At 37.8% G+C, this 24,394-nt stretch overlaps 1 protein-coding gene across 2 annotated transcripts in view; it reads right to left on the reverse strand.

Moving 5' to 3' along the window:
• The window catches only part of LOC150096523 (glycosyltransferase 1 domain-containing protein 1-like), a 171,689-nt gene that overhangs the window by 84,242 nt on the left and 63,053 nt on the right, over nt 1-24,394 (reverse strand). For both annotated transcript variants that reach the window (XM_090408433.1, XM_090408432.1), the window contains exon 5: nt 3,243-3,383. In XM_090408433.1, coding sequence (XP_090264559.1) covers nt 3,243-3,383 — 141 coding nt within the window. The remainder of the gene's footprint in view (nt 1-3,242; nt 3,384-24,394) is intronic.

Raw genomic sequence — 24,394 nt, forward strand, 5'->3', positions numbered from 1 at the left:
ATTGTAGATAGGAAGTTAGTAATGATGTAATTTTTTCATGTAGTACTGTCATATCCTGTACACCCCTTGAGGGTACATGGCAGGAATTTGATGATGATGATAATAATCCACCAAGATCTGGGTCTTTTTCCTTCCAATCTGGCATGGAACATTTGATTGCTAATCATTCCTCTGTCATTCTGTTTAAATGACCATACCACCTGAGATTAGTTCTACTAACAACACATTCCTGAATGCTAACAATGTCATGTTATTTCCTAATATCCTCATTTTTAAAATGATACTGTGAATGATGCCATCTGTTCCCTTCCTTAATCTTTCTTACAAATCTCATATCTGTGGTCTCCAGTCTTTGATCAAGTGTTTTATTTTTAACCCAGCTCTCAGATCCATAAGTTAAAATTTGTGTGAAACTGTCTTGCTGAGTATAACATCTTGTATTTACTGCTTAGAAAGATCTCATGTATTTGTGTTCTTTGCTTCAGTAACACCTATTATGTTGAGTTGGTACTCTTCCAATTCCTCTGCTAGTTCCATTTCTTTTCTATAGATGCTTTTTATATTGATGGTGCTAAACTTGAACTCTGCTGATGTTGAGTTGGTATATGTTCTGGGATTTGTCACAATGGCTGTCTTTTTGCTGGTTTCCCAATGAATCAACAAAAGGGGAGGCTTGTTTAACCTGGTGACACCCCAGGCAGGATGAAATTTTGTGATGTTTTACCACCGTTTTACATTATGGTTTAAGCCAATCAGAATACAGTTTGTTGGCTAAATCTCAAATTGCCATTCCATCCTCATCCATTCAATAGATACCTAACAGGGTACATCACAAGAAGGTGAGGATTGGATATTAGGTCAGAAGCCCTAGTTGGTTCTCCATATTCCTGAAAGGCTATCTGGAGGTATCCTCTCAGCTAACCTCCTTTGACTCTTAAGTACCCCTTCATTTAAACATCGTTATATAATTTTGTCTGTGGAAAAATTTTATTTACTAGTTCAGTTATTAAAACAGAATAAAATATATATATAATATCATATAAATATGTTAATAAGATTTTAAGCTGTCTATCAGAGTAATATTCTGTCCAAAGGAGAATGCCACAGCACTATTTGTAGTTTCACTACTGGCAGCAGACTAATGAGGCTATTAAGCTGAATTGTGCCTCAGAGTTAGGGTCACTGATGGATATGACATTTTATTTAGCAGCAGAGGAATCAGCAAAATATAAATACATTCTTGCATCACTGAAAATGTACACACTTTTCTGCAGATATATTAAATAGGTATCAAGAGACAAAAAGAAGCAATGCATTGATTTGGCAATGACAAATGTTACAGTGTCTGCCATTACAAAACTGCTCTTTGCTGTTTGTGATACAGGATGTTGTGACATCATTCATGAAGTTGCAAATCATTGAGATCGCAGACTGCTATATCGTGACCGAAAAGAACAGATGATGGACATGTGAGGAGAGGAATGAAAAGAGGAATAGATACATGTAAAGAAATTTTATCCTAAGAAAGTATTGGTCAGTGAGATCTTGGAAGTGAAAGTCAGTGAATTAGAGTTTAGGATGGATGCAGGCAACCTATAAGTGAGCAGGTAGGAGAATAATCATGATGCTAAATGTGGTTCCCACAGTTATTAACTTCATCATCAAATTCCTGACACATACCCTCAAGGGGTGTACAGAATATTAAGATAGTAGTACATGAAAAACTTACATCATTATTAACTTCCTGTCGACAATTTTCCTTAAAATCAATCTGTTATCTGTCAAGACTCCAACATTATCAGATCTTATATATCTGTCTTCTAAGGACTTTTTATTATATCAATCCACCTGCATCTTGGGTTTCCTGTGGGTCTTTTTCCTGCTAACCTAGCAGAGAATAATTGTTTTGCTAATCTTTTCTCTCCCATTTTATTTAAGTGACCATACTACCCGAGATTAGCTCTGACACATTCCTGGATGCTAACGATGTCAGGTTCTTTCCTAATATTCTCATTTTTAATATGATATTGCCATTGATGCCATCTGTTCACACCCCTAATCTTTCTCAGGACTCTCATATATGCTGTCTCTAGTCTTTGGTCATTTTACTTCTAACCCAGCTCTCAGATACATAAATTAAAATTGGCTTGAACACTGTCTTGTATACAGCTAATTTAATGTTTTGACAAATTTCCTCTTATTCCATATAAATGTAGTCTGCTGACTTCCAATCATACCAGCTTTGCTGATTCTGTTGTCTATTTCCATATTTAATTTACCATCTTCATTAAAAATCATGCCTACATAACTGAAATGTTTTACTTTCTCCATAAGTTCTCCATTCACAATGCAGTTGATAATTTCAATGTTTCTGCCTATTTTCATTGTCTTTGTCTTGTTATTGCTGACCTTCATATCTTATCTATTACAACAGTTCCTAACTTAGTGAGAAAATCAACACAAGGCATAAGGGAAGCTATGAGATGAAAGGGATAAATGTAGTTTTTGTATAACAATTACCTAGGTATCTGATATAAAGGAGATGTGTTTTCGGCAGTGGTTAGTTCAAGTTCGGAAATGTTATAGGCATTAATGAGATATCAGGAGGAGGACAATGATGCAGAGAGCAGTTCATTTGAGATTATTCTGTTGTGAGATAAAAAAAATGTTCACATACTGCTTATATTTCATTCTTTTTATCTAGTCTAGAGTTTGTTAATCACAACATGCAATGGAGGAACTAAAGGTCTAAGAGTGCTGGATCTGGTAATAATATCAGAAAACTTAATGATAAACAACGTAGCACTGCCTTTGCTTGAGGAAAGTGCTACATTGTTTATCATAATTGTTTTAATTTATTTCTTTATTTTTCTAAAAATTTGTTGTAATCTTGCTTCTCAGTTTCTTAATCACCTGCTTTGTAATTCCACATATATGCCCATCTTAACCGAATTCTCATGTCTGACAATCTACCAGGAAAAGATCACACGATGGTCAGACATGAAGAATTCAGTTAAGAAGGACATATATGTGGAATTACAAAGCAGGTGATTAAGAAACTGAGAAGCAAGATTACATCAAATTTTTAGAAAAATAAAGAAATAAATTAAAACAATCATCCTGGAATTTATTTAGTTTCATATCAGCTTGAATGCTTAAATGAAAACAAATTATTATTATTATTATAGAAACTATAATAATGATAATATGCAGAGTACATTCTAAACTATATTTATGCTTACCAGAAAACTCAGGAAGTAAAAATAGAAGATTCTTCACGGGTCTGATGCCACCAAGAATTAAAAAGATGTTTTTTGGCTTAATATCTTTAGTTTCCTCCAAGAATTTCTTAATCCTGAAGTTATTTGGTGCTGTTATCACAGCTGTTAAAAAAAAAGTTTGTATTTTATTTACTGCAATTTATAGTAGCTTTCATTAAAATTCAAGAAAAGAACAGCTTACTGACTAAAAAAAATTTATTTAAAGGAAAAATAAGGAATGTTTACATGGAGTTGAACATCCTCAATTCTTCTTATTATTATTATTTTCCTGACGCCCATGAAATCACAAGACTCATCATGGGAAGCCAACACTAGTCAACGTAAAGTGGTTGATTTTATACCACTCCTTAAAATCAACCATCAACAGTCTGCACATTCACCACCCTCTAAGGCAATGCATTTCATGCTGCTACAACTCTCCATATATAAAAAAAAACTTACTTCTTACTGCCTTGGTTGGCTGAGCGGTTAGCATATCTGTTCTCAAGCCAAAAGGCTGCAGGTTAGAATCCCGCTGTCTTGAAATTTTCTTTATGCAATGAAACTATCTTGTCCAATTCTATTTGCTCATATCTCCAACAATGTAGACACTTAAATTAAACAGACTGTTCAAGAGAACTGCGAGTTCTCTTGAACAGTTCTACCAATTTATCCACACAATCTATCAGACCTCTCCTTGAACCCAATAACAGACAAAGAGAAGAGTTAGAAACTGACTCTGGCAACCCATTCCATTCATTCACAACTCTCCAAGTAAAAAAATCTAATCCTGACATCCCTATTAACTACACTTTTACTCAAATTCCAGAGATGACCTCTTGTTCTGCCTCTCAAAGTCTAAAACATTTCCCCTGCATCAATCCTATAAAACTCTGTAAGTAACTTAAATATTTCTATCATATCTCCTCTTTTATGCACATCAACTCCTCAATCTTAGTCTGGGGAACATTCCCTATCCTCCTAGGGAATGTTCCCCAGACTACTCATGATCTACGTTGCTTGCCTCTGAATCCTCTTCATCATTTCCTCATCTCCAAGAAACCCAAGTAGACCTCTAAAAGAGAACATATCAACGCCTCATAAAGAGGAATAACAACTTCCTTATATTCTCTATTTATTTCTTATTCTTAATATCCTCTTATGTTCTTCAGAAAGAACATAAGAGGATATAAGAATATAACATGTTACTGTGTTCTTCAATAGCCAAGTAATCATATGAGCTACCTTATCAATATCTCTTCTAAACTACATCTCTCTCTCTCTCTCTCTCTCTCTGTTTACCACCACCCCCTCAATCCCTAGCTTCATCTATTTCCTGGAGTAAAGTGCCATCAATGTGGTACATAGCTTGTAATCTATTTATCCTAAAATGCATAAGTTTACATTTCTCGACATTAAACTGACACCCATTATGTTGAATTTTTTCTTGACAATTATTCAATAGACTATTACACTTTTTTTATAATCTTTGTCAAGTAGCTTTATTTTATCCTCCTACATGTTTCGCCAATCCTTTTCTATTGGCATCCTCAGGGAATACAAACTAGTAAGCTAAAATGAAGGTTACAGACTAGGTTATAACTGATAATTCTAATTCATACAAAACATTGGTATTGTGCGTGACAATGTGCGTGTCTTGTTAAAATGATTTATTCGTTATGGTTCATTACGTAATTGTTATGAAAGTTCATTTCTTTGATGTTTAATGATCTGATAAAAGTTTTCCAAATTTCTGGTAAAATTAGACCTTGATTCTTGTTTAGGTTTTCAGTTTTACGGGCGACTGTAGCTGCTTCTTTAAAGGTTCTTGAATGGTAGTTATGACACCCATTATCTTTTGCCCATACTATCGGCCTATTTAAATTATCCTGCAATCTCTCCACATTATCTTGATTCACTATTACTCTGCCTAATTTTTCATCATCATCAGCAAAGAACTGAATATTTTCTTTCAGGTTGCTTCCTATATTATTATTATTATGGGAGACTCCAGGGAATCCTTAGACTCATCGAGGGAGGCCCTAAACATCATGTCCACACAACTATACGACATTCTCACAGTATCTATCATACCTTGCCTATCATATCATTTATGTATAAATTAAACAGTTGTTCTACCATCACATCTTGTGGCACACCACTAGTCATCAGCTTTTGCCTAGATTCTGCTTCTTCATATACCACTTTTTAATATCTGTCCATGGCAGCTACCATCCTATCCACATAACCAATGTCATATCCATCCCTATTTGTTCTAATTTGTGCAGAGTTCCATGTGGTATTCAATCAAATGCTTTTGCAAAATCTAGAAGAATCATCGTGTAGCCATTTCCTTTATCTAAGTCAGGTGTCACTCTATTATAAAAAGTTAGTAAATTACTAAAGCATGACTGACCTTTCACAAAACCATGTTGCTCCTCAAAGAGTATCATATTCTTATCCACCCATTCTTGAACTGTCTTCTGTTGACCAATTTTTCAATATTTTTACCACCACTCTGGAGATACTGATTGGTTTATAATTTGCTATTGCAGTTTTAGAACCTCCTTATCCAAGAGAATTATTTTGCCCTCCTTCCACTCCCATGGGAGTGGAAGGAGGGCAAAATAACTATATCAGAGTTGACACTTAAAGAGCCTAGTCAGAGGCATTGCCAGTTCCCTTCGACATTGCTGTAAAATGTGAGCTGATACCCCCATCTAATCCCACAGCTGTAATTTACACTGGGATTCAACAATATCCTAAGAACCTCCAGTTCATCCACCTGTTTTCCACACCATTCCATGTCAGATATGTCACAGCAGGAACCTCACTTTTATGATTATACCCTTGCAAAGTAGTCACTCAATAGCTCAACTACTTTGTCTGCTTCTGTCACATCATCATCAACACTCATTAAGGTTATCTATCTACAGTCATTCTTCCTCTTACTTTCCACATAGCAAAAGAAGATTTCCTTTGGCCTGATTGGCTAGTTTCTCCTCATAATATGTGATTTTTTAATTTTGATTTTTTAATGATACTTGTGACATAATGATTAGAAATATATACACGTTTGCGCAAGAATAATGTTTAATTTGCCAAATATTTCAGCTCAGCATGGATTAGAAACAAGCACAACATCCTTTGGTCCAAGACTCTCTCCTTCTACACAGATGTCGCTACAAATTTGAATGTTTATTTAAAGAAAGTGTGGATGCCTTACTTCAATGTCCTAACTTGAATCGTGTTGACTGTATATCAAAAATTTGGGAAAGTTTAATCAGGATAACACATTTATTTATTATTATTATTTTTTTTGTAAATTTCCTATATTAGTCTAATGTTATTTAAGATTATTATATGAATTTCTGAATTAATATCTTTAATTATGACTTTAAAAATGTTTACTCTTTTAATACTTAGTGACATCACGCAGCTCGTTTTATGTGTGAATGATCAATTGTTCATATTCCACTTTGTTTTTTTAAAACTATTCCTATGTAGCCACTGAAGATAGTCTGTAATATTCAGACCGAAATATCTGGCAAATTAAACATTATTCTTGTGCAAACATGTATATATATTTCTACTCATAATATGATTTTGCATTCCTTACTATATAGATGGCTTTCTTGACTGATCCTTGTACTGTTCACGAGCTTGGTGGTCATCTTTCTCCTTATATATCCTTTCTAGGTTAAAAAAGGTTATTTAATTCTTTCTGGGTTAAAAAGTCACCGTAGCATGTGGCGGGGAATTTGAGCTGTGCTGAAGAAAGTGCTTATTAATTGGTGAATAGACCGTTTTTCTACGTTTTGTAGTGCTAAGTTGTTTTCTGGAATATGAGTATCCGTCAGTGGTTGTTTTTTGAAGTTAGTTGTTGTCGCGATATTGGGTATTTTGGTTACCGAGAAGATGGGGTCGGAATCGAATGCATAATGGTGGAAGACAAGACGAAGGATAAGTTTTCATTATTTAGTTATTTCATTTTATTTATTTATTTATATCTAGTGTACTTAAATGTGAGGGAGTGAGGCAAGTCCACGTCCACGTCGTGCTCCCTGGGACCTTCTGTAGAGTATACTCCCTACAAGGATGCTAATGGACCTCTGTGAAGAACAACGGACAAATCAGTGGAAGAGGATTTGTATCCCAACAGTGAAATGTGCAGAAGAATCTTCAGAGGAGCAGACCTCTATAAACAACCTGGGCTCAACTGGCTCCGGCTGTCAGTACCTGGTTAGGGTCCCTACCTAGGGTTACAAGGAGAAATAAAGGATTCAATCCTCTGGCAAAGGGAAGCAGCTTTGTCAGTACTGACACAAGGTTGAAGTCTCATGATGATGGTAAAGCTTGTGATTAGAAAATTGCAGATGGCAATACAGTTTATTGTGTACGTCTGTAATACTGCAGAGCAGAAAGCAAATGGAGAAACTACTGCTCTATTCTCTCTCCAGGATAACCACCATGGCGAGCAAATCTACACAAATGGCCCTGAGTTACTGGCGTCCCTTAAATGGGACAGGGGTGCGAAGAATCCCCGGGCTCAACATGGTGCGCTCAGTAAAACTAGGAACCTGGAATGTCAGAACCTTGAATGAAGCAGGTAAGCTAAGAAATGCTATCCAAGAAATAAAAAGACTTGAAATTGGAATTTTAGGAATGAGTGAAGTTAGGTGGCCAGGATCAGGCAAAACTCAAGTCAATGACATGACAATGTATCACTCTGGAAGTTGTGAAAACAACCATCAAAACGGAGTTGGAATAATAATAAACAAAGAGATCAATAAGTCACTGTTGAGCTTCATCCCTTACTCAGATAGGATGATGTTATTAAAACTGAAAGGACAACCACTAGATGTTAATCTTATACAAGTCTATGCCCCTACTGCTGGCAAGAGTGATACAGAGATTGAAGAATTTTATGATCAATTAAAAGAACTAATGAAAAATACAAAAAAGCATGATATTAACATAGTCATGGGTGATTTCAATGCTAAAGTTGGGAAAGGTAGAAGTGGAGATGTAGTTGGCGAACATGGATTGGGTACAAGAAATGAGAGAGGTGACCGTCTTTTTCAATTCTGCCAGGAAGAGGAGCTAATAATCACAAACACATGGTTTAAGCTACCACCTCGAAGATTGTATACTTGGCGATCACCACAGGATAATAATGGGAATATAGTCAGAAACCAAATTGATTACTTACTAATTAATCAACGATTTCAAAGTTCTATAAAGAGTACAAAAACCTATCCTAGTGCAGATATTGCTTCTGATCATAACCTACTGGTGGTAGAGTTACAACTTAGACTGAAAGCTATGCTTAAGAAACATCAACAAAAAAGGTTTGATTTGGGAAAATTAAAAAACACAGAGATAAGAAGCAAATTGAGTCAAGATCTGAATCAAGAGCTAGCACTTATCAAGAATGATGACATCATGAGGGTTGATGAATCGTGGGACAAATTGAAATCTGTCTTCATAGAGAAATGTACCAATACCTTATGTCCTAATAGAGCAGTAAAAAAGAAAGATTGGATGACTGATGAAATTCTTTCTCTCATGGATCAACACAGATCATATAAAAATCATAATCCAACAAAATATACAGAGGTTCAGAAAATTATTAAACACAAGATCAAAAAAGCAAAAGAAATCTGGATGAATGAAAAATGTAAAGAAATAGAAATTCTACAGGAAAAACATGGCAATTTTAATCTACACAAAAAGATGAAAGAGACCTCAGGTATATATAAGAAAAAACAATTCTGTATCCTTCGAAACAAAAAGGGAGAAATTATATCCAAAAAGGATGACAAAATACAAGAATGGGTGAAATATATAGAAGAACTCTTTACTGATGACAGACAGAACCCAGAAAATACTTATGAACACATGGAAGGTCCATGCAGTCTAAAATCAGAGGTAGAATGTGCATTGAACTCAGCTAAAAATGGTAAAGCCCTAGGACCAGATAGAATACCGTCAGAAATAGTAAAGTTATTAGAAGGTGACAACATTAACATATTAGTAAAGCTATTTAATAAGATCTACAATACAGGCATAATCCCTCAAGACTGGTTACAGTCAACCTTCATCATGCTACCTAAAAAAGTAAATGCGAAAACTTGTAATGACTATAGAATGATCAGCCTAATGAGTCACGTTCTCAAAATGTTTCTGAAAATAATTCAAAAAAGAATATACAGAAAATGTGAAGACACCATCAGTGATACCCAATTTGGCTTTAGAAACGGCTTGGGAACAAGAGAGGCCGTTTTCTTTCTCAGATCTTATTTCAAAAATGTATTGACCAAAACAAGGTAATATTCATTTGCTTCATCGACTTCGAGAAAGCATTTGACAAAGTCCAACATGCTAAAATGATTGTACTATTAAAAATAATTGGATTAGATGGTAAAGACATCAGGATCATTGAAACTTATATTGGAACCAAAAGGCATCTGTTCAAGTTGATGACATTATTACAGACTCCATTAACATCAAACGAGGAGTAAGGCAAGGATGTGTGCTGTCACCTCTTCTTTTTAACATCTACTCAGAAGCCATATTTCAAAAAGTCTTGGAAGGAAGAAAGGAAGGGATTAGTGTAAATGGTGAAATCATCAGTAACATCCGATATGCTGATGATACAGCTCTTCTGGCTGACAATATTCAGGATCTTCAAAATTTTTTGGAGCTAATAAATGCAGAGAGTGAAAAAATGGGATTAAAAATAAATATCACCAAAACTAAATTCATGGTCATAAATAAGAAACCTCTTCTTAATTTAGCACTTTCTTTAAATAGGAAACAAATAGAAAGAGTGACAAAGTTTAAATATCTCGGATGCTGGTTAAATGAAGATTGCAATCCAGAAATGGAAATAAAAGTTAGAATTGAAATGACAAGAAAAAATTTTCTCTTGATGAAATCAACACTGTGTAACCGCAGTTTAAACTTAGAGCTTAGAGTACGCATGGTTAAATGCTATGTATGGTCTGTACTGCTGTACAGTACAGAAACTTGGACCTTGAAGACAACATCAATAAAAAGACTTGAAGCCTTTGAGATGTGGTTATACAGACGAATGTTAAAAATCCCATGGACAGCAAAAACGTCCAATCAGGAAGTACTGAAACAAATGGGGAAATCACGTGAACTTTTAGAGAAGTTTTTTTTTGGGTGTCGAGGCTAGCTGGTGAACGGACGTGCTATCGGAGAGCTCCTGAGAGATTTGTGATTTTTGTTGATTTATTGATGTTTTGGATTCAATTTAATGGACTTAAGTGTGTAATTTTGGTATAATATTATTGGAGCTTTATTAGCGTGGTTAGTGTACTAAAGTGTTTTATAACATAATCTATGTCGGGAAGTCGCCGCTAGATGAATTCGTAATGTGTAGTGTTCGTGCAAGCTCCAGATAAGATAAGTATCATTTTCAGTTATCGATACAAATTACTTAATATTGTGTAGTTTTGTTTTGTTTGCCTTGCGTACTTTAGTGCGTCTGTTTTTGGTGTGTTACAACGTATAATTTGACAAAACACGTTGCAAATAAGTATGGCACCTGTGTGAAGGAAATGGCGGCCAGTAATGATGGTTCGCCATCCTTATCAAAGAATGGTAGTATAAAAGAAATGAGACAGTGTACTAGCTGTGAAATGTACGCTTTGCGGAGTGCGGTCGGAGTGTGGTTAGATGATAATAAAGGATTGAATGTGTGTAGAAAATGTAGGGAGAATGAGGAATTGAAGTGTATTTCGGATCGTGAGTGTGATATTTTTGTCAACCTTCAGAATGAAGGAAATAGGGATATGACAAGAAACGGCAAGGTTGTACATGAAAATTGCGAGAGTGTGAATGATAGTATAAATGGTTTCTCAGAGAATAAAAAAGATGAGATAGATGCATTGAGTGAGATCGCGTTGTTGAATAGTGCGATAGAAAGAGCAAAACAGCAGCTAGAGTGCATGAACAAAAGTAGACTGAATGAACCAACCAATAATAAAAGGTATGACAGGAAAAATAGACGTATGAATGTGAACATGAACAAAATGAAGGATAGAGTGCTGTATGGAGACTCGTTAGTATGAGGTGTGTTAGTAGAGGATTTGACAAAATCGTACCAACCTGGTGCGACCATAAAGGACATAACTGAGTCTATTAGAGAGCAAAAGGAAAGGGTGAAAGAAATGATTGTTGTGCAGGTACGAATGATTTGAAAGGAGATAAAATGGAAATGATAGAAGACCTGAATGAACTGTTTGAGGTAGCAAAAGAAAAGAGTGAGAGAGTTAGAATGATTAGTCTTTTGCCACGGTATGACAGTGAAATGTTTAAAAGGAGGGCCATAATTGCGAATGACTTTATGCGTGGGTTATGTATGACGAGTGGTGTGGAATTTGTGGATGTGTGGAGTGAGTTTGATGGGCGAAAGGATCTATATAAGATGGATGGCTTGCATTTGAATGGTTACGGTGTAAGAAGACTTGAGAAAGTGTTGCTGAACGTAGTGGATGTGCAAATTCAGGGAAACTAGATTTGTTAAGGGGGGGGGGGAGTAGATATACAGTCCTTATGGAGGCAGCTGAATGTAAGAATGAATATAATATGCCAGAGCAAATAAGGACAACAAATCTGAGTGGGATAGTTAATATAAGGCATCAAGGTAGGGTTGGGGCTAATGGGGGTCTTAAATTCATGTACACTAATACTAGGAGTATTAGGAACAAGAAGGAAGAGTTTTTGGCCATGGTTGGCACTTCCAGACCACAGGTTATAGGTATTAGTGAAACATGGCTGACTGTAGATGATATAACTAGCGGGATTGAATGTGATGGGTATAGTGTGTTCAGGAATGACAGAGAGAATAAAATGGGGGGAGGAGTATTGTTGATGATACCTGATGAGCTCCAGCCAATGAGAATAGAAGTTGAATTGCAGGATAGAGAAAAGAGCACATTTGAGGCCATTTGGTGTGAGATTGTGGCTAGCAGAACTAAATATACAATTGGGTGCTGCTATAGACCAGGTGATGGAAAAGATGGTGATGACAGTATGCACAAGCAAATAGAAGAAATGGGTGGAAGGAGGGTGATTATTATAGGAGATTTCAACTATGGTCGCATTGATTGGAGTGAGGAGAGGACACACGGAAGGAACTGGATTTTATGCGGTTATTAAGGGATAACTATCTGCGACAGCATGTAATGGAAAATACTAGGGGTCAGAGAGTGCTTGACCTAGTAATTACATCTGAGGATTTGGCTGTAACAAATATGACCACATTGCCACCAATCGGTGAGAGTGATCATAGGGTCTTAACTTGGGAGGTGGCTAAAGGTGTAGAATTTTCAATTAAGACAGGGTACATGTGGAATTATCGGGCTGGAAAGTATGACAAGCTTAGGAGTTTGATTGGTTCAGTGCCATGGCATGTACAACTGCAAGGACTAGAAGTTGATAGTGCATGGGAGGTAGTTAAGAAGTGCTTGCATGAAGCAATGGCTGACTGTATACCTAGAGTCTGAATAATAAATCAAGTAGGGGTTAAATGGATGAATAACACCATTAAGCTTGAGCTGCAAAAAAAGAAACAACTATGGAGGGAATTTAAGGAGAAGGGTGACCGGCAGGCACATGAACGGTATAAAGCGCAGGCCAGAAGGGTGATGAGTGTGGTAAGAAAAGCAAAAAAGGATTACGAAAGAACATTGGCCATGTGCAGGCTAAAGAGAATCCTAAACAGTTTTTTAGATATGTAGCAAGTAAAAGGAAAAATGAAAATGGCAGATTGATTTTAAAGAATGCCGATGGCAGGGAGGTAACTGAATCAGTTGAGATAGTTGAGTTACTGAGTGAACACTTTGCAAGAGTATATCATCCAGGTGGTGACATTGCAGAAACGAATAAACCAGTAGATTATACGGGAATTGTGGTTAATGAAGTGGAGGTGAGTAGTCTATTGCATAACCCCAATGTCAATACATCTGTGGGATTGGATGGTATACCAGCTCGTGTTGTACGAGAAGCAGCTAAAGAATTGTCAGTACCCTTGACCATTTTGTTTAATTTGAGTCTCGGGTCTGGGTTAGTCCCGAGGGGGTGGAAAGAGGGGAAAATAGTTCCACTGCATAAAGGTGGTTCCAAGACTGCTGTTGTAAATTACCGACCAATTAACATATCAGGAATCATTGTCAAGGTCTTAGAGAAATTAGTCAAGAATAGAATACAGGATTGGATAGATGAAAATGGGATATTGTAAGGGGGACAACATGGTTTTGTGAAGGGTAGATCATGCCTCAGTAACTTGCTCACGTTTTATAACACAGTGACGGCTGAACTGGATAGGGGTAATGGGTTTACAGTGATATTACTGGACCTTGCCAAGGCCTTTGATAGGATACCACATGGAACCCTAATCAGTAAACTGGAGCAGATGGGGATAGATATAGGGTTGGTGAGATGGATAGGAGGGTGGTTGAAGGAGAGATATCAAAGAGTGGTTTATTCAGGAGTGGAGTCTAAAAGACGTCTTGTGACTAGTGGAGTGCCACAGGGCTCTGTTCTTGGACCACTGCTTTTCAATTTGTTCATCAATGATATTGGAAAGGATCTGAGAGGAAGTGTTCACTTGTTTGCTGATGATGCAAAGTTGGGTAGAGCAATTGTGAGTGCACAGGATGTCAAAATTTTACAGGATGATTTGGATAGTTTGGAGGACTGGGCTAGGAAAAATGGATGTCAATTGAATGTGGCAAAGTGTAAGGTTATGCACTTTGGGGTGAAAAGAATAGCAGCAGTATATCGCATTGGTGGAACCATACTCCAGGAGATTGATGAGGCCAGGGATTTGGGAGTGTTGGTGGATAGGGAGTTGAAGTTTAGGGGGCACATTGCAAAAATAACTAAAACAGCTCACCAAATCACTTGGCTTCTGAAAAATACTTTAACATGCAGAGACGAACAAGTTGTTGTTCCTCTGTATCGAGCCTTGATAAGACCCCATCTGGACTTCTGTGCCCAGTTATGAGCACTAGGGTTTCTTCGTGATGGGGAGGAAGTGGAGAGGGTCCAGAGACGAGTGACCAAGATGATAGCAGGTCTGTGGAATGAACCTTATGAGAATAGGTTGAAGATTTGTGGGTTGCAGAAATTGGACGATAGGCGAAGGAGGGGTGATATGATTGAGACATTCAAATTACTGAAGGGCTTTTATAAGATTGATCCAGAAGATATTTTTGAAAATATGACTGGTGGTGGGAGGACTAGGGGCCATGCATGGAAGCTGGGCAAGAGTGTGGTTGACAAGGGTGTTAGAGCTAGGTTCTTTACTTGGAGAGTGGTAAATGAGTGGAATAAGCTTCCAGAGTCTGTTGTGGGTGCTACGACCATGAATGAGTTAAGGCAAGGTATGATTGATACTGTGTGAATGTTGAATAGTTGTTCTTGACATGATGTTAGGGCCTCCCTCAATGAGTCTGTCAACTCCTTGGAGTTTCCCGGAACAATAATAATAATAATAATAAAAAGAAGGAAAACTGCATATCTTGGTCACTTACTTCGTAATGAAAAATATAAGATACTTCAATTGATTATAAAAGGGAAGATAAATGGAAGAAGAGGACAAGGAAGACGAAGAAAATCTTGGCTGACAGATATCAGACAGTGGACTGGTATGAACTCTGAGAGACTGCTCAGAATAGCTGAGAATCGCTCAAAATTTGCCAAGGTGGTCGCCGACCACCGATAGGAGATGGCACTCAAAGAAGAAGAAGAAGAAGTACTTAAATGTTCTGTTTGAAATTGTTTGTACTTTTCTTATAGTTATACTCCTGATACTTATTTAGCGTTTATTTTTTTACGCTAATTAGCGACACTATTTTGAATAATGGCGGCAGCGGCAGTTCAAATTACAAATGGCGAATCGCCAAGTCCCCCCCCCCCCCCCATTTAAGGACTCTATTTTGCACAATATCATACAAGATTTTGTAGCATGCGGGACTTTCGGAATGTATGCGTCCCGGCGATTGTATATGTGGCAGGAGAAAAAATAGAGGAAAAACGTATATGCGCAAAATGCAGGCAATGGGAGGAACTTGGTGATTTAGAAATGACCATGACTGACCTCGTAGAGTCAGAGAAGGGAGATTCTCCACGTAGAGAGATGACGGGTATGATAGAGGGCGAGAGAAGTATGAATAAAATAATAAGAGTGGGGAGTATGGGAAGGTTGAATGATTCTGAAGTTTTAGGAGATATCTCAATTGGGAGGATGAATGGCAAACAAGAATGCCTGACTTACAGAGAGAGATAGATGAGCTGAAAGAGCAGGTGGAATGTCTGGGGAATGAGATGAGAGGTGTGAAAGATGAAATTAAGCAAATGGAAGAGACGAATGCAAGGTGAATCAGAGGAGGAGTGAGAGAGAGTTATGGGAATGAGAGAAAAGGAGAGAATAGGAACAATAGTAGAGGAGAAGGATTGAGAGAGAGTTATGGGAATGGCAGAAGAGAGAATAAGAACAGTAGAAGAGAGGGAATGAGAGAGAGTTGTATGAATGATAGAAGCGGTGAGAATAGGATAAGTGGAAGAGAGGGAATGAGTGTCAGATATAGGAATGATGGAAGACGAAAGAATGGAAACAGCAGGAGAGAAGGAATGAGAGGAATGCAAGGGAGCACAAATGATGTCAGGAAGGTAGGTAAGTAGGGAAGCACAGAGAGAAACTGTTACAAGAGAGAGTGAGGGATGCATGTGAGCAATCGAGGAATATGGTGGCAAGAGGTGTAACGTATGGGGACTCAATGATCCGTGGTGTTCAAGATAGGATGCGTGAGGAGTCTTTGCCAGGAGGAATGATAGAAAGTGTGGCTATGGCAATTAAGAGAGGTGAAAGGGTGGATGAGATGATTGATGGTGGGAACAAATGACTTGAGCGGTGGTGTAAATACGGCAGTGAGAGATATGAGATTCTTGCTTGAGGCTGAACGAAAGAAGACGCAGAGAGGAAAGATAGTGTGCGTGTTGCCTAGGTATGATAATGTCAAGCTGAGTAGAAGAGCAGTGATATTGAATGGCATAATAGCGAGAATGTGTCAGAAGAGAGGATTCGAATATGTGGATGCTTGGAGTGCGTTTGAGATCAGAGAGGAATTGTATGCGAGAGACCGCCTGCATTTGAATGAGGAAGGACGTAGGCATCTGGAGAGATTGCTGTGCTGAACGAGTCAGTGTGTCCCAGTGTGGATGGTAGCAGGGGTGGCCTCTTGTGTGAATGGGAGAAGGGGGACGACATCAGGTAACACTGAACCCAGTGGAGTCTAGAGGGGATAATGCTAGGTATAGAAACAATAGCATTTTTATGCTTTATACCAATGCCAGGAGTATTCAGAATAAGGGAGAGGAATTGGTGGCACTGATAGAATCAGCCTGGCAAAGATTATTGGGATCACAGAGACGTGGTTGACAGAAGAGGGTATAATAACAGAAATAGAAGTTGCTGGGTACAGCATTTTTTGGCAGTATAGGAAGGGAAAGCATGGTGGTGAAGTACTGCTTATGATAAGTGACGACCTATGTCCTCTAAGAGTGGAGACTTTGGAAGGCAGTGACACTAATGATTTTGAAAGCATATGGTGTGAGGTAGAGGTGGGCAAGACAGGATATTTAGTGGGGTGTTGCTACAGACCCAGGAGTACAGAGGGTGGAGACCAGGAAATGTTTAGATGGTTGAGTTTGGCAAGTGCAAGAAGAATGATTGTTATGGGAGATTTTAACTACAGTAGTATAAACTGGGGAGAGGAAGATGCATGTAGCGATAAGGGAATGGAATTTCTAGAATTGTTGAGGGACAAATGTCTTAGGCAACATGTAATAGAGGGATCAAAAGGTTTGAGAGTTTTGGATTTGGTTATAGCATCAAAAGAGCTGATAATAACTGAGATGACATCTCTCCCACCAGTTGGAGAGAATGACCATATGGTTTTGACTTGGAAAATAGACATGCAGGAGTCTCAAAGAGACGGGAACGTATGTGGAATTATAAAGCAGGTGATTATAATAGTCTTAGATGTCAACTTGGGGAAGTTTCATGGAGGGAGGAACTGGAAGAACGGAATATCATTAGTGCTTGGGAAATTGTGAAGGAATATTTGTTAGCAGCAATGGTAAGCTGTATTCCACGAGTGAAGAAAAGAACACAATTTGGAGTAAAGTGGATGACAAACAATATTAAACAGGAGCTACATGCGAAAAAGAGGCTATGGATGAGATATATAAGGAGACAGGTGAAGAGAAGATGCATGAAGAATATAAGACACAGGCCAGAAGAGCGACTAGTATGGTAAGGAAGGTGAAACTAGAATATGAAAAAAGATTGGCCCTTAGATCCAAGGAAAATCCTAGGGAATTTTTTTAGGTACGTGGCCAGTAGGAGAAGAAATGACTGTGGAAAAATGACACTGAGGGATAAAAATGGGAATAGAGTGACTGATGCAGAGGACATAGTGGAATTGTTCAATGAACACTTCATTGGACTATTTCATCCTGGAGGAGTAAATTAGAATATTAGAGGGTTAGAGGTTCAGGAGGAGAGTGTGTTCCACATACTGAGTACTCTGGATGTTAGTAAAGCTGTGGGACTGGATGGTATTTCACCACGAGTTTTGAGAGAATGCGGAATTGACAGCGCCCTTGACCTGGCTTTTCAATGAAAGTCTGGCTACTGGAAAGGTGCCCATGGAATGGAAGGAAGGTAAGATAGTTCCATTGCATAAGGGCGGCAGCAGACTGGAAGTGTCTAATTATAGGCCAGTTTGTGTGTCATCAGTAGTTAGTAAGATCTTGGAGAAAGTAGTGAGGGACCATATACAGCATTGGGCAGATGAGGGTAATGTTATCAGTGAAAGTCAACATGGATTTGTGAAGGGGCACTCTTGTTTTAGCAATATGCTAGCCTTTTATGATAAAGTTACAAGAGCATTAGATGAGGGAAAGACATATACTGCCGTTTTCCTAGACTTAGCAAAGGCATTTGACAGGGTGCCACATGATAAGCTAATATTCAAGTTGCAGCACATGGGTCTGAATGTCAGATTGGTCAACTGGATTCAGGATTGGCTGCCCGATAGGTATCAGAGAGTTGTGTATGGTGGAGCAATATCAAAAAAGGCAGAAGGTTACAAGTGGGGTTCCACAGGGCTCAGTACTGGGACCTATATTGTTTAACCTTTATATCAATGACATTGTCCGTGGATTGCAAGGGGATATTCGGTTGTTTCCGAATGATGCGAAGCTGGGAAGGGTTATTAGTAATAGTGCAGATGTGGTAGCCCTGCAAGAGGATTTGAATATGCTAGATAGATGGGCAAATGAATGGGGATGTCAGTTTAATGCAGCAAAATGTAAGGTCTTGAGGTTTGGGACACATCGAATGGACGCTGCATACTCTATGGGAGGAGTTAAACTGGAGAAAGTAGGAGAGACAAGAGATCTGGGTTTGATGATTGATAGAAACCTGAAATTTAGGGCACATATTGCAAAGGTTGTGAAGGTAACGCAGAGGATTGCTGCAATAATGAGAAGGACCTGCGGAGATAAAATGGTTATCATTCCATGTTAAAAAACATTTAATTTTCTTGACCAAAAAGATCTGGAATGACTTTTATTAATGGGATTATATTGATCAAGTGCATATAATAAACAACTATGTTATACCAACTAGTTTCACCAACTAAGGCTGTTGGCATCTTCAGGGTACATAACTGATGTAAGGCACTAAAAAGTAAAAAACTGTTACGAACTATAATCAACCGATTCCAATTATATTAAACAAAGAACAGAGCATACAATACATGCATAGAGTGTGCATGATATCACTTGCTGTTATTTAGGAACATTCTATAGTTGGCACTATAATTCACTTCTGGCCAGTTGAGGGATCTAATAAGGATCTTCCAGATCACGGGCAAGATTAGTCCTTGGTACCTGTTAAGGTTTTGTATACAGCAGGCAACTGTTGTGGCCTCCTTAAAAATTCAGGAGTGGAAGTCCTCCTCCATGTAAGGAATTGTGCTTCTATCCCACTCTATGGTATGGTTCGTTCTTGAGAAATGAAAAGTTAACCCCGATTTTTCTTCTCTGTTATTATTGACGTCACCTATGTGTTCTTTTTGCCTAATTTCAAGGCTCCTTGAAGTTTGGCCAATGTAATTCAAGCTGCACAAGCAGGGTATGTTATAAACTCCAGCATATTTGGAGAAAGGATGGCTATCTTCTGGAGATATTAAGAATTGTCTAATCGTTTCTGTAGGTTTAAAGGTCACTCTTATTTTACGTGGTCTAAGGAGTCTAGCAATCTTATTGGAAACTGTCCCTAAGTATGGAATGATGATGGTAGAAATATAACGTATATCATCTTGTTGTCTTTATCGGGGTTCAGAGAAAAGTATCTTGTGGAAGAGTCTTCGAGGAAATCCATTCATGGTAAGGTTGGTGGATATCAGGGATAGTTCTTCCTGGAGGTCTTGTTGATCTGTTGTAAGGAGAGAGGCACGGTTCTTCAACATGTGTACAATACTAAGTTTCTGAGAAATGTGGTGGCAGGAAGTGAAATGTAAATAACATCCTGTATTGGGGTTTGCGGTAAACTGAGAGGTTGAATATACAAAACCTTAACAGGAACCAAGGACTAATCTTGCCCGTGATCTGGAAGACCCTTATTAGATCCCTCAACTCGACTATGTTATAGTTGGTATAACATAGTTGTTTATTATATGCACTTGATCAATATAATCCCATTAAAAGTCATTCCACATGGTTATCATTCCGTTGTATAAGACTTTAATCAGACCACACTTAGACTATTGTTCTCAGATCTGGTCACCAGGATTTGAATAGGATAAATTAACTGTGGAAAGGGTACAAAGGCAGATAACAAAGATGGTGTCAGGACTGTACAATGTTAGTTATGAGGATTGGCTGAGGGAGTGTGGACTGCAGAGTTTGGTGGATAGAAGAAGGAGGGGTGATATGATTGAGACTTTTAAACTGTTGAGAGGTGGTTACAGTGTCGGCACTGGGGAATTCTTTCGCTTGGTTGAACAGCGGGAAGGAGTCGTGACAAGGGGCCATCCCTGGAAATTAGAAAAGGAAACTGTGTGAAAGAGGGTGAGGAATGGTTTCTTTGCATGGAGGGTGGTTGAACCATGGAATGCACTGCCTGATGGAGTGGTGAGAGCGAGAACGGTCAATGCATTTAAGGAGTGGTATGATAGACTTTGTGTTTCCTAGGAGGGACCTCCCTCGATGAGTCTTGATAGACTTGTGTTTCTTAAAAAGGCCCTCCCACGATGAGTCTTTAGACTCCATGGAGGTGCCTGAATAATAATAATAATACCCTCCACAGCATTTACTTTTTCTGCAGCTCATGTTTAATGATATTACTCATCCATCTATCTGATTAACTCTCCTTAACTTAGGTATATAATTTAATACTGCTTTCTCTAGATGCCTCTTACCTATCTCCCATGCACCACTAACATCCTTCTCTTGCAGGGTTTTGTGCCACGGCACAGCTTTGAGCTTCTTCTTAAGCTTGTCAAAATATATGTTATTACATTATATATATATATATTTATTATTATATATAAATAATAATAAATACACACACACACGCATATATATATATATATATATATACAGGGTGTTTGGGATAAATTTGACAGTTTCGTAAGGAAAAAGAAAATCTTCTTTGTATCTATTAAATTTAATGAATTGACAAAAAAACATTACAGGCAGAGTTAATTACAATACTATCAACAAGATTTACTCAAAATAATCACCATTAGCATCGATCACAGCTTCAATTCTGCTTCGGAACCTCGAACAAGCTGATGCTACAGTCTCCCTGGGAAGGGCCGCAAAAACTGTTTTAATTTTATCCATTAACTGGGCTTTTGTATTACTGGAAGTGCGATTGGTGTCTTTTTCAACTGCGCCCCATACAAAATAATCCATGGGATTAAGGTCTGGGGAGTTTGGAGGCCAAACATTTGGACTGGTGAAGTCGTAGAAATTTTCAGACAACCATTTTTGACTTTTCCCAGAGGTGTGGCAAGGGGCCGAATCCTGCTGCCATACATACGGCCTACCATTGGCTACCCTTGTTATCCAGGGCTTGACTACAGTTAGCAACTCCACGAACAAAGCCCGAATTCCAATGCCAGGGTTCTTCAACACCTGTTCCTGCAGATTTGCGAGGAATTCTGCTGTACGAACGCAATCAGATCGTCTGCTAGGGATCTTTCTTCTTGCTACATCCTCGTAGTCACCATTGCAAGTCTCTAGTTCATGCCTGATTGTTTTTACTGTATTCAGGGAGCATTGGGCAGCAGTCGTAATATCCTTATTTTGATGGCGGGCACGAATCATCATGATACAAGTTATTCTCTTCCATGATTCAGGTGGGTTCCAGCTATCCATCCTTTCTGACATCTTGTATATGAATGAAGAAGGGTCCAAACTTTTAAATGAAGAGAAGTGTGTGTTAATACATGTATCTTACGGAAAAATATAATTAATTATAAATATGTCAAATTTATCCCGAACACCCTGTATATAGGTGTGTGTGTGTGTGTGAGGAATCTGGAAAGTTCTGATAAACACCTAGAACAAAAATGATATTAAAGCAATTGATACAACCATAAGAAAGAACATAAGAGGATATAAGAATATAACATAAGTTACCTCCATAACTCTGCTACTGTATGCTCTTTCTTGTGGTTACATCAAGTGCTTTAATATCATTTCGGTTCAAGGTGTTTATCAGAACTTTCCAGACCACCCAACCCCCTAATAAATATGGGTACATAAATATAACCTATTAAATATATCATCATCATCATCATCATGAAATTCCTGACATATACCCTCAAGGGGTGTTTGTGCTTCTAATTTCTGTTTATTCCATATAAATGTATTCAGTTGACTTCCAATGTATGGGATGGTGATGGTTTTGTTGTAGTCTTCTGTGGTAGATAGAGGGGATTTATCTCTATCTACCACAGAAGACTACAACAAAACCATCACCATCCCATACATTAAAGGCACATCTGAAAAGATATCTAGGGTGCTTAACAAACACCAACTACGCACAGTATTTAAACCTTATATAAAATTAGCAACTCTCATCTGTTCACCTAAGGACAAATGCACTCCTTTATCACATCCAGGTGTCTATGAAGTGCCCTGTTCTTGCCATCAAGCCTACTACGGACAGACAGGAAGAAATGTGGACAACCGCCTCAGTGAACACAAAAAATATATCCGACACTCTCGCTATGGTAAGTCGGGTCTGGCAGACCATGCTTTGGATACCCCTGCACACAAGATCAATTGGAAAGAAACAAAAGTAATGCACAGAAGCTTCTACAATTCAGAGAGGTTGTTCCTGGAATCAACAGAAGCCTTAAAACATACTCCAAACCTTAACAAGTATGGCTGTATAAATCTACCAAAGATTTGGGAGACTGTCATCCTAAGACCAAATTAATATTTTTTAATTTATATTTTTCAATTTGAATTTTTTTTGACTACTATTTCAAAACCTTTTTTTTTTTTTTTTTACCTAGATGGTGCCGTATTAGGACTTTAGTCTTGTGTTGCACGCTGCAATCACTTATACTAGCCCCCAATGTTACACCGGATTGTGGTTGTCTTACATTTGTAACAAACTTTGTGTTGTGTGCTCTGAAGATGCTGGATATAATACCAGCGAAATATTAGCTTTAAGTTAATAAATAGTTATTTTCTTAACCATCTGTGTTCTTATCATACTGTGAAACCTATTGCAACATGTCTGATGAACACATAAGCCTATCCACGTGTATGAGTTGGGATGTGTTTCAGGATTTATTCCAGTAGCTGATTTTTCCTGTTCCCTGGCAAAAACAACGGGTGCCTTGTTTCGGGCAACCTCTCAGCTGGCATGAAATTATGTCATGTTAGACCATCGTTTTGCATTGTAGTTTGGCTAAGAGTGAAGACTAGCTGATTGATTACCAGTCATCACAAGTTTGAGGTTAAACAGCCTTGATTACTCTCTTTGGAGAATCGAAACCATTAGCACTAACACTGCATTCACTTTATTGTGGCAAATCATTATTTAACCAAAAAAAAATCATCAATTTCCTTATATACACACTCTCAAGGGATGTTCAGGTTACTATGACAGCACTAGATGATTAAGTTTAAATGATTATTAATTTCTTCCTCACAATTTCCCTCCAAATTTGTCTATTATTTGTAAGCACTCCAATACTGTCATATCTAACATTTTGTTCTTCTAAGGCACTTTTGACTGAATCAATCCACCTAAACCTTGATCTTCCTCTGGGAATCTTTCCTGCCATCTTGGCATCAAACATCTGTTCTGCTTTTCTCACTCATTCTATTTAAGTACCACCTTAGATTAGCTCTGCTGACACATTATTGAATGCTAATAATGTCAAGTTCCTTTCTAATATCTTTATTTTTAATATGATTCTGCCATTGACCATCAGTTCAATCTCCTCATTTTTCTCAGAACCTTCACCTGTGGAGTCTAGTCTTTGATCATGTGCTTTATTTCAAACCCAACTCTCAGATTCATAACTTAAAACTGGTTTGAAGAGTGTATTGTGCTAGTTTGGTGCTTTGGCTAATTTCTCTTTTATTCCATATAAATTTATTCATCTGGAATTCGACCTTCTAAATGATGCAGTGTGGCCACTGCAAAATGTTTATACATTCCTATTTGTGAATTTCTGGTTGAATATCATCTACTCCATCTGCCTTTGCACATTTCAAGTTTTTGATAACTTTTCTACCTCAATTATTGATATGTATTCCTGTTTGCATTCCTTTTGAACATTTTCTACTGCTGTTCTGTCATTGCTTCTTTCATCTAACAGTCCTTGAAAGTAATAACTTCATACATCTAGAATATTCTTATCTTCAGTTTTCATGTCACTTATATTTGATTCCTTTACAGTATTCTTGCCTCCATCTCTAAGCTTTTCAATAGCCTCCAGAACATTTAGCTACCTTCCTGATATTTATCCTCTATATTCTTATTAAAGTCTTCC

The sequence above is a fragment of the Typopeltis vanoorti genome, chromosome 18 (assembly GCF_054136105.1).
Source record: "Typopeltis vanoorti isolate ZY-2024b chromosome 18, IOZ_Tvanoo_1.0, whole genome shotgun sequence".
NCBI lineage: Eukaryota > Metazoa > Arthropoda > Arachnida > Uropygi > Thelyphonidae > Typopeltis > Typopeltis vanoorti.